This window comes from Colossoma macropomum, unplaced genomic scaffold, assembly GCF_904425465.1.
Source record: "Colossoma macropomum unplaced genomic scaffold, Colossoma_macropomum, whole genome shotgun sequence".
Classification (NCBI taxonomy): Eukaryota; Metazoa; Chordata; class Actinopteri; order Characiformes; family Serrasalmidae; genus Colossoma; species Colossoma macropomum.
Genome location: NW_023494807.1, coordinates 11336302 through 11354292, shown reverse-complemented (window position 1 = coordinate 11354292; position 17991 = coordinate 11336302). Strand labels below are relative to the sequence as shown.

The 17991-nt window shown below is 37.5% G+C and overlaps 1 protein-coding gene across 1 annotated transcript; it reads right to left on the bottom strand.

The window, feature by feature from the left end:
• Positions 1 to 1069: 1069 nt before the first annotated feature.
• LOC118797171 (thymus-specific serine protease) lies at positions 1070 to 17744 on the bottom strand. Its single transcript, XM_036556426.1, has 12 exons — positions 17361 to 17744; positions 14619 to 14782; positions 12835 to 12934; positions 11429 to 11558; positions 11223 to 11346; positions 9113 to 9190; positions 7335 to 7382; positions 5232 to 5507; positions 3133 to 3268; positions 1837 to 2016; positions 1429 to 1580; positions 1070 to 1148 (listed from the first exon to the last, which is right to left on the bottom strand). Exons 1-12 carry the CDS (start codon positions 17413 to 17415, stop codon positions 1089 to 1091), a joined length of 1503 nt encoding a protein of 500 aa, XP_036412319.1. The 5' UTR covers positions 17416 to 17744; the 3' UTR covers positions 1070 to 1088.
• Positions 17745 to 17991: the final 247 nt, after the last annotated feature.

The window sequence follows — 17991 nt, the reverse complement described above, 5'->3', positions numbered from 1 at the left end:
CTAAATAATAGAGTTAAAATAGCAATGTAGCGCCCCCTGGTGTTGGGCTGCTTGGTTAAATCTGCTAACTTGTATCTGCACTGTATAGTTTAGTGTTTCTCTCTGCTGTTCACACCTCGATCAGTTCAAGAAGGGATTAATTAGCTAATAATATCAGGTATTTTAACGAGGGAAACCACAGTAATGCAGTGCAGGGGTTGCAGGACTGGAGATGAACTCTGAACTAACTGCACCAGCAAACTTACAGAATCACGTCTGTCAAAACACGACGTAGTTTTCCGACCCACAACATTTAGTCTTATATTTAATGTTTATGTTTCTCCATTCAAATGTCATTTAAATCTCCAGAAACAGAGAGTAAAGTTATACCGGCTGTTTGCAGCTCCGTTAAGGGGACGACTGTTTATCTCTCGGCTGATAACATTAGCTAAAGTTATCTAAAGGCTAGCATTGCTCTCATCTGTGTTAATTAGCTGATGTTGTTTCCCTCCTATGATGACAAAGAGTTTTCTCCTCTTTATGCATCACCATGTGATCCTTTACCCACCCTGATGTGAAGAGCCTTCTGTGCTTTTAAATGCTGTGATAGGCTCTCCAGAATAGTGAGAGGGGCTGAGTATGAGATAAGCATGTCAGGAAAACACAAATTTGGTAGCTTTTCCGACAGTTTAAGTGGCACCAGGAGGGGAAACTGTATAAAGATCACTGACCTTGTCCAGGTAACGTTTTTTCTCTTCCAAAGTAAGGAGAGTAATTTTAGCCATCTTTCACTTCTAGTTACGTTCGTGCGGAGCAGTTAAGCCCGAAAGTCGGTCCCAAATATGTCGGCCACAACAGAAAAATCACTTGACTGGAACCCTGGGATATACCTTAACCAGCTCATAATTCATGGAATCCAGTGATGTTTTGTTGGAAAAATGTCGGCGCGGCGGAACTTATCAGCTTTAGAGCACTTTTGTGCACTGAAGGACGTGACAGCTGACAGAGAAAACCAGCTTACACTCCTAATACAGAGCGACTCAGACTTTAAAGGCCAAGCAGGTTGGTCCACTCTGGTCATGTGACCAGTGGCCGCTCATTCTGATTGGTTAATCGCGGTACTCCTGCGCTGCACTCTTTAGCCACGCAGACACACATCCCTCGATCTCCTGCATAGAAAAAAAACAGGAAAACACAAGAGAGTGTTTGTTTATGTTTGTGTGGCTGTGTGGAAGGATAGAGAGAGGGAGAGAGAGAGAGAGAGAGAGAGAGAGAGAATGAGGGAGTGAGAGAGAGTGGAGGGGGATGGTTTGTGAAGTGCAGTATTACAGTAATCCATCTTTATTCCTCCACACGCCATCACTGTTTCCCCACACAATCCATATCAGTATCACACTTCCTCTCTCTCCCCTCCTTCCCTGCTCTCTCACACTCTTTCTCTTCTCTCACCTTTCTGGCCTGTTTCAGTGAGGTTCTGTCTGAGGACCGCAATGGGTTCATGTCGGCGCAGTGGGCGGAGCCTCGAATGAGCACGGCTCTGTGTTTGTCCTCACCGGTACCGTTACGCACGATGCTGAGTGTCATCCAGGGGTCAATGTCACCTAAAACGAGGCAAAAAGTCACAATCAGTGTAACTGAAACTGTGGAAAATGAGTTTATATCACAATACCTACATTTAGAGCCAGTTATTCATTCAGCCTAATGAGAAACTGTAGAACAGACTCAGTTTATATCACAATACCTACATTTAGAGTCAGTTATTCATTCAACCTATCGAGAAACTGATTGATATTTTTAAAATTGATTACAGTTGTTGGATGTGACCGGGTCAGTCAGTGCCACTGAATGTCTTCTCACCGTTGACGTAGAGGACGCGGTGTGTTTGTGGCTGGTCTCCTCCGTAGTACTGGTTGGTGAAGTCGATGTTGGCGGGCAGGGTGTGCTGGGAGATGTTGAACAGCAGGAGGCACAGCTGAGTCTGAGTCTGCAGCGTCCTCATGTGGGAGAACAGGCAGCTGGAATCTTCACACGTCTGATCTGTTTCAGAGCAACACAAAACAGAGCGCAATATGAAACATGTTCTCTAGCAGATACTGAATAATTCATAGTAGTTCATGAATAATTCAACATTAACTAAATTATACTACTAAATTATTTGTAGCATATACTGACTAATTAATTGTAGATACTGGATAAATCATAGCAGGCATTAAACAGTTAATCACAGATACTGAATGAGTTATAGTAGTTAATGAATAATTCATAGAAGTTATTGAATAATTTATAGTAGATACAGAATAATTTTGTAGAAGATTTAAAAAATAAATAATAGATACTTAATATATATAAGCTATTGAATAATTCATTATAGTTATTAAATAATTTATAGTAGTTACTGAATAATTTCTAGAAATTATTGAATAATTCATGGTAGTTAATGAATAATTTACAGAAGCTATTGAATAATTAATAGCAGTTACTGAATAATTTATAGTAGATACTGAGTAATTTATAAAAGTTATTAAACAATTCATAGTAGTTATTGAATAATTTATGGTAGATCCTGAATAATTCATAGAAGTTACTGAATAATTTATATTAGATACTGAATATTTTATATTAGTTATTGAACAATTTATAGAAGTTATTGAATAATTCATAGTAGCTATTGAATAATTCATATCAGATACTGAATAAAAAGTGTTAATATAAATTATACATATTAAGCTTCAGGCTCGACAGGTTATTATACACTACTGCTCAGAAATTAGGGATTTCTTACCATTTTTACAATTTCTGTAATTTTATATTTAATAATAACTTATTTAATGTGGATTAAAAAAATGACAAAATATTCACTAAAATATTCTAAATGTTTATTCAATATTTCAAGAATTGTGTGAACAACAAGTGAGTAAAATGATGAGTAATGTTCTGTACTTGAACTATTTTGATGATCTACAATCACTGCAGAATGTTCTACAGCTCTGTGTATCATTTAGGGACACATTTGACATTTATTGATGTTTATTTACAGCAGACTGATGATCTAGAACCAGTCGAGTTCTATACATTCAACTGAATCCAAACTGGTTTTATATTATATAAAACATTCTGTTGAACAGCGACGGGCAGAAATTCAAAATCACTTACAGAAGCCGAACTCAGTGCAGGTCTGGTAGAACCACTGTCTGTACCCGAAGCTCTCATCGGTGGTCTGATTGAAGTACTGGATGGTCTTCGCCCAAGAAACTTCCAGACACGACTTCTTTTCCATAGAGCGATAATTCTACAGACATGATCACACAGGAGTTAAGAAAGTGTGAGGATCTACACAGAACTATCACTTTATCACCTCTATTTACTTCACTTCCAAATTTAACCACAAATCGCACAGAAGCCTCAACAGCTGAATCTATGCTCAGCTGTTTGAGTCAGTGAGTCACTCTTCAACTTTTTTCCAGCTTCCGTTCTTTTCAGGAGACTCACTTTCAGTTCCTCAAAGAATCTGCAGACACACCTCCAAAGTTCAGTCTTAGAAGCTGGTTGATGATTTTCTGAAGTAATCAAACACATTCAGTGGTGTTGAGGTCTGGACTCTGGGGTGGTCAGTCCATTGTTCAGCTTCTTTGTTTGATGTGTCCGTCTCCTTTTCTCAGTGAGGTTCTTCTTGACAGCTACACATCCTTTCAGACCCATAGAGTTGAGTCGTCTTCTCACAGTGGAAGGATGGACAGAAACACCTGTGGATGTTTTCAGATCTGAACCAGATTGATTTTCTCCTCTCTCTCAAAGATGAAAGTTTTAAGTGCTGTTTGTCTGATGGGGGCAGTATTGGGGTCTAGGAGGTCTTCCAGGTGGTTGTTAGGAGCCACATTTTCTCTGTAGCTTTAAATCAGTTTTTGAACTTCACTTTTTGAAACTCCTGACTTTCTCCTTCCTTATGTAAGTGGATTGTATTATATATAGTGAAAATAAGAGAGCACACGTCTGCACATTGTAATGCACAATTACTGTTTATTTACTGAAATTAATATATTGAAGAAAAACTGAACATAAAATGATGCAAAAGATAGACAGATAGATAGATAGACAGATAGATAGATTGACAGACACTTTATTGATCCCGAAGGAAATTTAGTATAATAAATTTAATATATAAAAAGTTCTAGCATATTTTGTATTTTTCACTTAACAAAACATGTAATTAGACCAGGACATACGACTGTATATCTTCAATTCTTTTCTCTCACTGAAATAATTCCAGGGTGTTTTGACAGAAAGGGCTGAATAAACTGAGAAAATAAGAAGTCTGTGCATTCAGGCATCATGCATTTAGAAGTCAAGGTCGCCACCTGGTGGTCATACTGAAATTTGTGAACGTCAGAGCCCCCCAGAACACCTATTCTGTCTCATAAAGGCCGACGTCATTTATAACGCTGCTTAATGAATTAATAAACTCACTAACTGGCTGAGGATGAGCAATAGAGAACTGTTCCAACAAACTCCTCAGTTACAGATTTAATTACCAAGTGTTTGTGTCCCAGTTAATTCAATGGAAAGGTCTCTCAGGAAGACAGCAACTCACATCTATCAGCATCACAAGGATCAGCCCAACAGAATATGTTTTTTCAATTGACAAAGCTATTTTCACATTGGAGAGCTTTCAAAGGGGAATCCCACCACTTTTTTGAAATTTCTGCATAATGTCAGTAGTGGTTCAGAGTCATTCAGAGTGGTTTGGTATGAAATGGTTCAGATTTCTTTACAGTTGTGCTGATAGGAACCAGGGGTCGCCATGACTACAACACAAATATAGACATTTTATTTACTATCCAAAACCACCAATGAACCTACACAAGTCTTCTGAGTTTATATATAAATTTTATATGCGTTTACTTTGGCTGTATGATGCCCTGCATGTATCCCTCCACCATAAATGGATTTTAATGCCAAAATCTTCTCAAAACTATCGTAAAATAACGTCTCAGTAATCAGGCAGTGAATTCATAACCATTTCATGTAGTAACTTTCTGTGAGGGAGCTTTTTGAGGTGGACGTCTGGTTCCTATCACCACCACTATGATCAATTCTGACTCGGTAAGTTTCTCTAGAACGGAGCATTTCACACCAAACCACTCTGAATGACTTTTCAGATTAATATAATTACAATTACACAAATATTAATTATATAAATTTAGAAATTTGGTGGGATTACCCTTTAATATAAGGATAAGTATTAAAGTTCACACCTCTGAGAGTTTGACCAGTCTGTGATAGGCCTCCTCTCCCTCCGCCTGATCTTCGGTCATGATGTCACAGATGCGGGTGATGGTCAGCGGCCCGACCTCCTCATTGTACTGGACGGTTCCCATGAAGATGTCAGCCACGCTCTGCAGGAGCTCCGCCTGGTCCTCGGGGCTCTTTGGCGTCTCACAACAGCGGAAGTCCTTCCCCACCTGTGTCTCATTGCCCCCCAGCAGAGCAGCTTCCAGCAACGCAAAGGACTCCCGAACAGCCTTGACGCACTGAACCAGAGAGCAGAGGCATGTTTCATTATGGGAAATATAAAGAAATATAATGAAATATAATGACTTTAGAAGGGTTAATGACAAAATAAAGTAAATTCAAAATGAAAATTGTAGAAGTTCTAAATTTGAAAACTATTAAAAAATACTTTAAAAATATTATAAATGATATTACGTGAACTTTTGTATCAGTTGGAATCTATTCAATGTGTTTGACAGCTTATATAACAAAACAAATTCATTTTTAAACGGGACCATACATTTTGCCTCCCAGAAAATATCAGTGGAACAACCACAAAATTAATTGAAAAAAATCTTATGAACTTATAAATCAAACTTATTTACAATCACTAAAAAAACCTGTATGAACTGATCTTTGTACTTGTCCTTGGACACTTTCAGATAAATAAACATTATTATTAAAATAACATATTGAAGGAATATAGATTATCTTCTGAAATCAAATCTGTTTTTTTTTAATATACACTGTTAGTAATAATGGTTCTATGCAGGTACATTTTTCATTCATCAAGGTACAAACAATGTAAATGTTCCTTCAAAGGTACAACAGTGGTTTTAAGGTCCAGTTGTGAACCTTAAATAAGTTTTTCCAGGTGAAAATTCGTATTTGTACTTTTTCATAACCGAATGTTTTAAAACAGAACAGTAAAATAAAAAGCCTGGAGATGAGACGGGGTGTGTGGAGTCAGTACAGCTTAGAAAATATCATTTCAGTGAATTATGGTACAGTTATGTTCCCTGACTAAAGGTACTAAATGTACCATTTAGGGTTCCACCCCAGTGACAACGGGGGTACTGCCCCAGTGACAGTTTAGTACCTTTATTTCTGAGAGTGTTGAAAAGTGTTGAGGAAAAACTAAACATAAAATGATGCAAAAGTTATAGCATATTTTGTATTTTGTACAGAAATTGTGCACTAAAATGTGCTGGAAATGCCATATTTTACTGTTTTCCCTGTATATTTAGAATATTTTAGCTAATTTTCACTTAATAAAACATGTATTTTGAGCAGGGCATATGACTGTATAACTTCAATTCTTTTCTCTCGCTAAAATACTTCCAGGGTGTTTTGACAGAAAGGGCTGAATAAACTGAGAAAATAAGAAGTCTGTGCATTCAGGCATCATGCATTTAGAAGTCAAGGTCGCCACCTGGTGGTCATACTGAAATTTGTGAACGTCAGAGCCCCCCAGAACACCTATTCTGTCTCATAAAGGCTGAGATCATTTATAACACCCCTTAATTAATGAATAAACTCACAAACCAGCTAAAGATGAGCAATAGAGAACTGTTCCTGGCCCAACAAACTTCTCAGTCACAGTACCTTTATTTCTGAGAGTGTAGAGGATTTTGCTTCAGAATAGATTTCTTACACCTGGGAATAATAGCTCTTTTCAGCTTTGGTGTCCCAGTGAGGTTTGTGGTATGTTTCTTGAGAGGGACGCTATTAAGGACCTCCATCGTTGTATAACTGGGTGGAAAGTGACCATTTGGGAACCTTTAAATTTGCTGTTATGTACAGTCTTGCTATATGTAATGAAACTTTTCTTCTTTTGCCACGTTTTTGTTGTTTGTTTACATGGAAACCAAAACAGTGAGAAGTGCAGAACCAAATCTGTCCATACAGAATATAAATCCAATGGAACTGTGAACAAGTAACTACACTGTTAATCAAGTAATTATGTCATAACATTTGTAACAGTATAACAAAACCACAATAACAACTCATTTATCTTAAAATTTTGGAATAAATGTCAGATGAGAAGGTGTCTAGAACAACCAGTTTACAATCTGGAATGTTCTTACCTTCTCAGAGCCGCCCACACTCTCATCCCTAAGACTGTGTCCAACTACCTGCAAATAGGACACATAGGAGAATTAGATGAAGGTCAGCGGCTGCCACTGTGACAATGATATGTTATCCAGAAGGTTAAACAGCTGTGAGCGCAGCCGCAGCGCAAAACGTGCCTTAATGTGACTGAAATGTGCGTCTGAATTTAATTTTGATTTATTTAAAAGACAAATATGGTATAATTCATTGTTCTCTCTTTGAAATTAAACAGGCTGTTTGTTCAACAATCAAACACTTCTCATAGCTTCAGTGTGAGGGGGCGGGGCTAAACTTTTGAAGGCTAAATAGGTGGACGTATGTAAATATGTTGGTGACATCACAAAACAATGAATTGAAAATGAGCTTGGATTCTGTATATGGACTGTGGAGTGAAAGGTACATCTTGAAACTTTGGTGTTTACACTTTATTTCAAAAAAGCAAAGAAAATTAGTTTTTTTGAGAAATGGGCCCTTTAAGCTGAACCTACTAACTGCTCGCTCGTGAGGAGGAGGATCTAAAAGGAGCGATGCAACACAGGGCTAGTTTGAGAACAATCAGCAAATGAAAGTTCAGTGATGACCAATAAACCATCTTCTGCCTTATTTTATAATCCACTGATCTGGTGAAACTGATGGTTTGAAAGTAAGCTGTTCACACGAGTTGCTGGACGCTTTACATTACGCAACTCAACTGCAATTTAGGCCCAATCCCATTCCACCCCTCGCCCCTACCACTTAGCCCTTAGCCGTCTGTTTTGCACGTTCACGTCTAGGGGTAGGGTGTCCCGATTCCTGTTGAGATAGAGGGGTAGGGTGAAGTGTTAGGGCTACATGACCCTCCAAACAGAGGTTTTTCAGAGACTCCGAACAGAGTGATATGGGAAAAAAGAAAACCAGCAACATGGCTGAACAAGAGATCAAAAGAACCCACAAATGTGAGAATTTTCTCCATTAAAAAATTATGATAACCATCATATTATCTTAGTTTAATGTCGTTTCAGTGTATTATGGTGGTTTCTTCATAACAAGCATAAAAAACGATAATAGCATGCTAATGTCTCGGTAGCAAGCTAGCTAAATTTCCAGTTCCACCTTAAATAGTCCAGCAGTTCTGACGCCTGAAGTGCCAGATTTTAACTGCTGCACCATTTAAGGTGGAACGGGAAAATTCGAACAAGAAGCTGGTGAATATCTGACTTCAGCTTCATATCACTGAAGAATTAGCGGTGGGTGATAATAAATAATTGCCCCCCTCTTTGAAAGCATATGATGCCCTAAATGTAACTAAAGCCCAGCAGTGAGGAGCTGAACTTTACACTCCTCTGCTATCACTGCAGACTGGCAGTGTCGCCTACAGAGCAGCGCTAGTAGCTGTTAATGAAGTAATGTTTTTTTTGTTTTTATTTGAGGGTCCCATTTCGTAGGGCAAGAATTCAACCACTACCCCTTGTAACTCAGTTGCAGGGGGTTAGGGTGACACTCGAAAACAAGGGGTAGGGGTAAAAAGAATAAATGGGACTGGGCCTCAGTCTCACGTTGGTTTCAAGCAACTAAAGTTGTGAGAAATTTCCACAGTGCCTAACAGTCAATGGAATGTTAAGTTCAGGGATCATTGTGGGCGCATATTACGGTTACAACAAGGCACATTTAGCATTTTTCCACTCTAACAGCACACACACATTGCATTTAGGCACACGTGCCAGTTTTGTACATAACACGGACAGAATGCAGTTACAGTTAACTGTAATCTTACCAAGTTATAAGCAGAGAAGTCCAGTTTGGCCTGGACGGGGGCGGACGATGCCACTGCACCATAAACAAGGTGAGGAAACTGCAAAATAAACACAACACCAGTGACAAACAGCTACACCGATACAGCAGCACGGCTCATAGAAATGCTAATGCTGTTAACAGTGCATGAAAAGGTAGCAGCTAACATCAGTTAACATCAAGTAACACCATGCTAACGAGTCCCTAAGCACTGGCATTCATCACTAACTGTAGCCTAAATGACCCTCATTCATTTTTAGCAATGTTAGCATGTTAGCATATTAGCACATTCAGGGCTGTTCAAAAATATAATAAGAAAAATGTATGTTTTATTGTTTTATTGTTTATACCCATATATATAGTTGAAATACATTTCTGAAATATATTTTAAGAACATATGCAAATTTAAAATTTATTTAAAACTGGCCCAATAAATTTACAGCACTAAAATATGTATAAAAGTGCGTTGTGGTATTTGTTCCATTTTATAGCTGGAATGTTTACTGTGCCGTTTTGCTTACATATATTTTGAACTTCTATTTAATACTGAAGTCTATTCTTTAGAAAACATACATTTTCACTTATATTTGATAATATATTGCAATATAAATACGTAAATAAATAATTCATACTTAGTAGTGTAAATATTGCATTTTATTGCATGTGATTAGTTATTGCTTAATTGTGTTGGCATTTATTAAACTTTTTAAATTAAATTTAATAAAATAATTCCTCTAAGCCATTAGTGAGCAGTTAATGTGGTGTCATTTACATTATGTTAACGAGCCCCTTTCAGTCAATGCACTGGAAAGAATCCTTTTTTATTCCTAATTTTTGGTGCTTTACTGACAAAGCAGATGCTCTTTTCAGAATAAAAGTTCCTAAATGGTTCTTGGTTTGGATGTACGGTTCTAGGGAATACCTTAAATTGACATAAAACCGTTTTGCAAGATTATTTATCTAGCACAGAGGCAACTAAAAGTGCTTAACGTACATAAAAGCAAAATGAAACAGCATAAATAACATAAAAAAGGCAATTAAAATGGCAAAAAATGCAACTTTAAATGAAATACCTGATAAAATAAAGTTAGAATAAAAGGAACAGAGAATGAATAATAAACTGGTAGAAAGATGCAAAGTGTGATGACAACTTACATTTATCTTACTGTTTTATATATATCAATCTTAAATGCACAGAAACAGTCAGTTTAATGTTTTTTGGGGCATAAACCCACACAAATGCTCTCTCTCTCTCTCTCTCTCTCTCTATATATATATATATATATATATATATATATATATATATATATATATATAGCATTTGTGTGGGTTTATGTCCCAAAAAACATAAAACTGACTGTTTCTGTGCATTTAAGATTGATATATGTAAATCAGCGTTGTTCTGATTGGCTATCTTGTGCTACATTCTAAAAGCTATACTCCTTATAACTTCAGTGTGAGTGAGCGGGGCTAAACTGCTGTAGACTAAATCGTTGGATATGCGTCAATGTGTTGGTATTTGTTACATCACATAAACAATTCAAAACAGGCTGTTTTTGTAGTTTAGTTTTCTTGTAACTTCACTGGGAAGTGAATGACACATTGTTAAACTTTATTGATGTTTACATACTAGACGAAACACTTTCAAGTTAAGAAAGTTAGGAAAAACATGGTTTTCCATGATATGGGACCTTTAAGGGGTTTGAAAGGCAACAACCGTATTATGTGGAAGTTCTTTAAACTTAAAACTTAAGAAATGCTGCACAGTTCATTTACTACAGTGGCTCTTAAAACACCCATTGAAATGTTCTTTAGGGAACCAAAAGTGGTCTATTTTAGCACTACTTCAAATAAACCCCCTTTTTTACATACATTGTAAAAACGGCTTGTCAGTTCAACAAAAAATACTTCACGTGGTAACAAGTAAATGAACTAGTTTTATTAAACCTAAATAAATACTTTGAATGAATGATTTCAATTAAAGTAAATTTTGAGTTGAATAAATCTAGTTCAATAGCTTGTGTTTGTTTAGGTTGAACAGACAAGCCATCTTTTACAGTGTATAAGAGTACAAAATAGAGTGACCTGCGCACCTTTCCCCTGAACCACGCAGAGAGAGCTCCAGCATATGAACCTCCGAAACTGATCCAGACGTTCCTGCAGGTGAGGTTGTACTTCTGGCTGATGTGCTGATGGAAAGCAGCCAGATCAGCGAGTCTACGCAAGAAGGTGAAGAGACACAGATCAGACTGCAATCAGAAGACGCCTTCAGAACAGTGTTTGTGGGGTGTGCACTCACGCCTCCTGGCTGGAGAGATGCTCAAGGTCCTGGGTCTCCAGGCCTCCTGGGATGATGCTCTGGCCATAGAAACGGTGCTCCAGAGCCACCAGCAGAGCCCCGTGCTGCCCTGCCATGGACACGTGGTGACCTGAGGGACAGAGGAACACCAGAATCTGAGTTACACTCAGGTGGGGCCAAGACTGAAGTTTGGTGTCTTAAGGTTGCTTTTCTATCCAGCAGTTAAGTGGCTGTATGACACACTGCTATCTATAAACATGGACTGAAGTAGAGATAATTCAGGCTTCATGCTGCTACTACTGTTTCTAGCTACGCTAATGTGGTTTTGTCAATTGACATTTATCAGTAATACCGGCTGACAAACAATCACACAAAAAGAACTACAAAGCATACCAAACAACACCAGGAACTACCAAACCACACCAAGAACTACCAAATCATACCAAGAACCACCATACCACTTCAAAAACTACCAAACACACCAATAGCTACTAAACCACAACAAGAAGTTATATCAAACCACACCGAGAACAACCAACCCACACCAAAACTACCAAACTATAACAAAACTACCAAACCATACCAATAACTACTAAACAATATTGAAATTATCAAACCAGACCAAGGACAACCAAACCATACCAAGAACTTCCACACCATACAACAAACTACAACAAAGCTACCAAACCATGCCACAAACCACCAAACTACAACACAACTATCCGACCATGCCACAAACTACCAAACTACAACACAACTACCCGACTATGCCACAAACTACCGAACTACAACACAACTACATGACCATGCCACAAACTACCAAACTACAACAAAACTATCAAACTATACCAGAAACTACTAAACAATACTACATTTATCAAATCACATCAAGGACCACCAAACCATACCACAAACTACCAAACCATATCACAAACTAGTAAACCATAACAAGAACCACAAAACCACATCAACAACTGCAAACCACACAAAGAACAAGCAAACCGTACCAAGAACTACCAAACCACACCAAAAATGCCTAAACCATTATTTGTTAGTTATGGGTTAGGTTTCTGGTTTTGGGTACTAGTTTAAAGTGTAGGGTTCTGGATTAGGGTTTAGAGTTAAGGGTTATGGTCTAGGATTTGGGTTTAGGGTTGGGGAGCAGGTTATATGTCAATACTCACTGCTCTCTTTGTTTTTATGGCCTAAAACTGACACCACAGGCCACATACAGCATGGTGTACATTTATAACATACAGACACCTGCAATAAGCGCAGACACCCCAAGATTTAATGTACTCTGTACAGATGTGAGACAATAAAATACCACAAGGCCCAATTTGACTAGATAATCCCACACAGTCAATGGCTCTGATCTTTGTACTGAGTAGAAAGAGAATGAATACCAGCCAGCACGCTGAATTTCGAGAGAAGACCTTCTCCTCCGATGTAGAGGAAAACTGGTCCGTGAGGACGATTCCAGTGCGCTTCATTCACAAAGAATCTCTGGGACATAAAGGAAGAGGAGGACAGTCGAAGTCTGGTGAGAGTCTTTTATCTGAACAGCTCTGATTATAAACTCATGTGTGATATATGTGCTGAATTGCAGTTACAGTGTTTAGATATACACTGATCAGGCAATGGGTTGATATGGAGCATTTGAACAAAATCATAGTTTATAAATGCTTAATCGTTTTTAATATAAAATAATACATTCATTTCCTGAACACAGAACAGCATAAAACATTTTAACACTGCTGTTATATTTTTAAGAGCTTTTAAACTCGAGTTATAGGAGTTTAAAACAGTGCCTCTTGTACGTTCATGATGTCAGTGAGCGCAAACAGCCAATGAGCTGCTCCGCTCGCCAACCAATCAGCACTCAGTAGCAGTAATGTTAGCGTCCTGCTGCCCAAAACCCGTTTGCTGTATAAAAAAGGAAACATACAGGTGAGTTTTCTTTGCTTTTTTAGTGAAATACAAACTTGTACTTTCTAAAATTAAAGGAAAGTTCTAGGCAAGTGATTAGAAACTATTTTAATTTTTAGCCGTTGAGCTTCATTCACTCTCATTCATTGAGGACTCGTTCGTGGCCGCCCTCTGCTGTTTTAGCAGTCCTGTTTTTGATATAATGGGGGAAATAGGAAGTGGCCAGGCTCCTCATAAACCAGCTCTGGACTTGAGTAAGTGACGCACACAGGGGAGGGACAGAGAAACAGCAGTCGGAGAAGAAAGTGAGTCAGAAGGACGTTATTTCACATGGCGTGCTCTAAAAAGAGAAAACTGACAATAAATATTGTTGAAATATGACTGAATTGTTCTTTATTTGATTTGATATTCAGTTGTTGACTGTATAAGATGTTGATTTAACTACTAGGCTACTCCAGTAAACAGTATTTGGCACTGAGTCGTAATGCAAGTCAGACATTATGATGTTCCGGACCTTTGCTTGAGGAAATTTTCTCTAACTGGACCTTAGTGAACTTTAACTAAAGACCCCTGCTATAAATGATGATTTTGCATATATTTAGCCTCTTACTATCTCTGTTAGTGCCTTAGGTTTAAATAGACCAGAAGATAATCTTTATAAATACCTAAAGTCTGAATCCTTCATTGTTTTTTTAATAGGTTTTTTATTTTGGCAGTTTCGACTAATTCAGTGGAATGTCTGTATAAAAGATAATAATACACAGAATATTAAGCATACATTCATCAGAGCTTAAACAGGCTGTTATAAAGTGGTGTAAGAAGAGGGGCATCAGATTTCAGCACAGAAATGTGGATAAACTATAAAGCCCCTAAGGCGACTAAGTGTCCCTAGGGAGAGTATTTTTTTAATAAGGCGTGGCCACAAATTATTATATTAAGGCTACAGATTTATATACTGAGGCCACGAGTTAAGTTTCTCATAACTCATGGCCTCAGTATAGTAATTTATGGCCTCGATATACTAATTTGTGGAACATATTAACTTGTGGCCTCAATATACTAATTTGTGGAAGATATTAACTTGTGGCCTCAATATATTAATTTGTGACCTCAATATATTAATTTGTGGCCTCAATATATTACAGATCACATTTAAAAGACATTGTGAACAGCCAAGCAAAAAAAGAAAAACAGATTTGGGCCACATTTACCTGCTGTGTGAACATAGCCAAAGTGTCCCACTGTGTCTGAGTTCTCCTACCTGAGGGAAGGTTTTGGCATTTTTGCGGTTAAAGTGCTGCAGTGGTTGCTGTATGAGGCCCTCGAGCAGCTGCACTGCGCTGACCCCGAGCATCGCCGCCTGCCCCTGGGCCCTCTGCTCCTGCGCCTCACGTACACGTGCTTTAATCTTCCACAGCACACGCCCTGAAAAGTGCAGATTAATCCCAGTTAACTTGCATTATACAGGGTGATTCACAAAGATTGATCTGATTTCAAAATGATTTACTTCACTTGTAAATCATTACAGAACAATGCAGTAAACTGTAAATGGTTTAAGTGAGCATAAATTTTATTATGTAATTTTACAAGTGCTCAGTATGAACCTCCTCCAGCTGTACAGACAACATCAAAGCCATAGTCAAATTCATCCCATACTCCATTGAGCATGTTGGGTGTCGCTGCACTCACGGCTCTTTCAGTGAGATTTCGGAGATCATCCACTGTTGTGGAACCAACAACGAACACTCTGAGCTGTTGGAGGTTCACTGCCCACGAATATCACACTGCACAGTTATGACGGATTCACTCTTACTGAAATGGAGAACGCAGAATGCTTTCTGCTCAGGGGTTTCATCTCCTCTCAGACTGAAGGGAGCCATCATCCACTGACAGTCAGAAACTCTATGACCCCCTCTTTCAATTGGATTGTGATTGGTTCCTAGGCGCCTCACGGTTCTAAAAATATGGCACTTTGAAATTGGATGAATATTTTTTTCTGTATATAATGTATACAGTCATGTGCAAATGTCTGTGCGCACCAGTCCAGGTTTATTACAGTTGAGTAAAACTATCACTAAAACAAAAACGAGCAGTGAAAAAGCGCAGTCGTTAACTGTAATGAAATAAAAATGACATCGGGGCAGAGTGCTTCTATCAACAGAAGGGGCCCCGGGGCTGATGGACTCTGAGTGATATATGATCCCAAACAGGTTCACTTTGTGGAGAAATGCTTGGCGTGTTTTAAGTGTCCAGTGAGACGCCGAGTCTAGCTTCTGTCAAATGTTTCACTTTTGTTGATGCTTTATGCAGCACATCTGCACTTATGTTTATTTAAAAAGTGCAAAACGTGAACTTCTACACCAAAACTCAACACATCCTGACACTACAACACTGTTTTCCATTAGAGATCTGCGATGCGTCGTCTATATCTGTACATTGCCAAGTAATTTATATATAACACAGTCTGTTTTTATTAATTGTATTCAATGTTCTTTACTGATGGTATCCATAACTACACTGAAAAAAGTTTGTGTGCATCAGTTCTACATAAATGAAATATGTTTCATCAGCTTAAATTGTGGAAGGTAATTAAGTATTTACAGATAGTAATTATGTTAGTGTAACATGTTTCATTCAAATGGAGCCACTCTACACATTTGAAGCAAATAAATTTATAGCAACCTTTAAGCAACCTTTATATATTCACTTTATTAATGATAGCCTTTTCACTTTATTATTGATAACTTATTAACTTCCTTAATACATTGGCATTAATAATGCTAACTTTTTTTTCAACAAGTTGGCATTATTGACTGACTTATTAACTTTATAAATGCTAAACTATATTAATTCTAAGATTAATTTCATTAGTTAAGACTTATGTCATTAATGTTAGCTTCCATAAAGCTAACCAATTTACTTCATTAAATGCTAATCTACTAATTTTATTAATGCTAATCTATAAACTTCACTAATGCTAACCTATACACTTAAAGCTAACTCACTGACTTCATTAATGATTTTACCTATTTTGTTTATATAAACATCATTAATGCTAACTTCACTAAAGCTAACATTTTGGCTTCAATAATGCTACCAATTAACTTCATTAATGCTAATCTATTAATTTTATTAATGCTAATCTATAAACTTCATTAACACTAACCTATTGACTTAATTAATGCTAACCTCTTAATGCTGACCTTTTAAAGTCATTAATGCTAACCTGTAAACTTCATTAATGCTAAGCTATTAGCATGCTCCTTAAACAAAGCACTCTGCACCTTTAGGCTTCTGTGGGGCATAAATAAGATATAAAACCTGCGTTGATAAACTATAACTAATGAAGTGACACAATATGCTCCAACATTACTGCTCTCACCTCCATCTTATGGTACAAACTGATAAACAACAAAACCCATTTAGACTAATTTAATCCGTTTACTTGATTGGTACCATTTTATTGCGTCTCAGTCCACAACTTCTTTAGTTTAGTACAAGATACTCAGTAAAAATTAGTCCTGGTAAAATAGAATGAACAAAAGTAGAAATGTTCTATTAGTATTTCCACTAAAGTACTCACTTTCGAATGTACTTAAGTATAAAACGTAAAAGTAATGCGAGTTACTGCAGTTTGATTGTTTTGATTCGTATTTTCTATTAAGGAGGCCTGTGTGAACAGCTAACTTGAATTATTAACCAAATTAATGTAATTACTTAGATAATTCACAGTACTTTAAATTTTGATATTCAAGTACATTTAAAGACAAGTGCTTTTATACTTTAGATCAAGCAGAATATTGATAGAATACGCTAGGAATAATTGTGAGTAAAAATGTTGGACTATTGCTTTAAACTTGCCAATTACAACAGATGTTAATAGATGTACATGTAATATATTTACATGGTATTAATGTAAAAGTATGTATTTAGTACATGTTTAAAGAGGTAAGAATCTTTTTTTTTTTGCAGGCTTTTGCTTTTAGCAAAGAATCAGTCTTACCTGAGGAGGCGAAGTCGATAAACAGGATCATCATCAGCCACCGACTCAGCGTCATGATTACTGACAGATACTCACTGCTGAACACAGATTTAAATGCTCTGTCTTTTTTTCTGGTCGACAAAAAACGTGTGTCCGAGTTAAACGGTGTCTGAGTGCTATTTATAGTCAGCTTTCTCTGTACACATCTGCATTAGTATCCTTAAACAGTCAAATCAGCCAGTATTGATAACATAAAACCAGGGTGCTCAAATAACCATACGACACTGACGCTGTGGTTCACTATCACATTACACATTACATATGATTCATTCACAAACGCCAGGCAAAGCAGAATTTCACCTGCTCAGCCATAATTAAACACTACAGGACCTGACCACCTCGTTTCTACACTCCCTGTCCATTTTCTCAGCTCCACTGACCATATAGTTTCACTCTGTAGTTCTACAGTTACAGACTGTAGTCCATCTGTTTTTCTGCATACATTGTTACCCTGTTCTTCAGTGGTCAGGACCCCCACAAGACCCTCACAGAGCAGGTATTATTTGGGTGGTGGGTCATTCTCAGCACTGCAGTGACTGATGTGGTGATGGCGTGTTAGTGTGTGTGGCGCTGGTGCGAGTGGATCAGACAC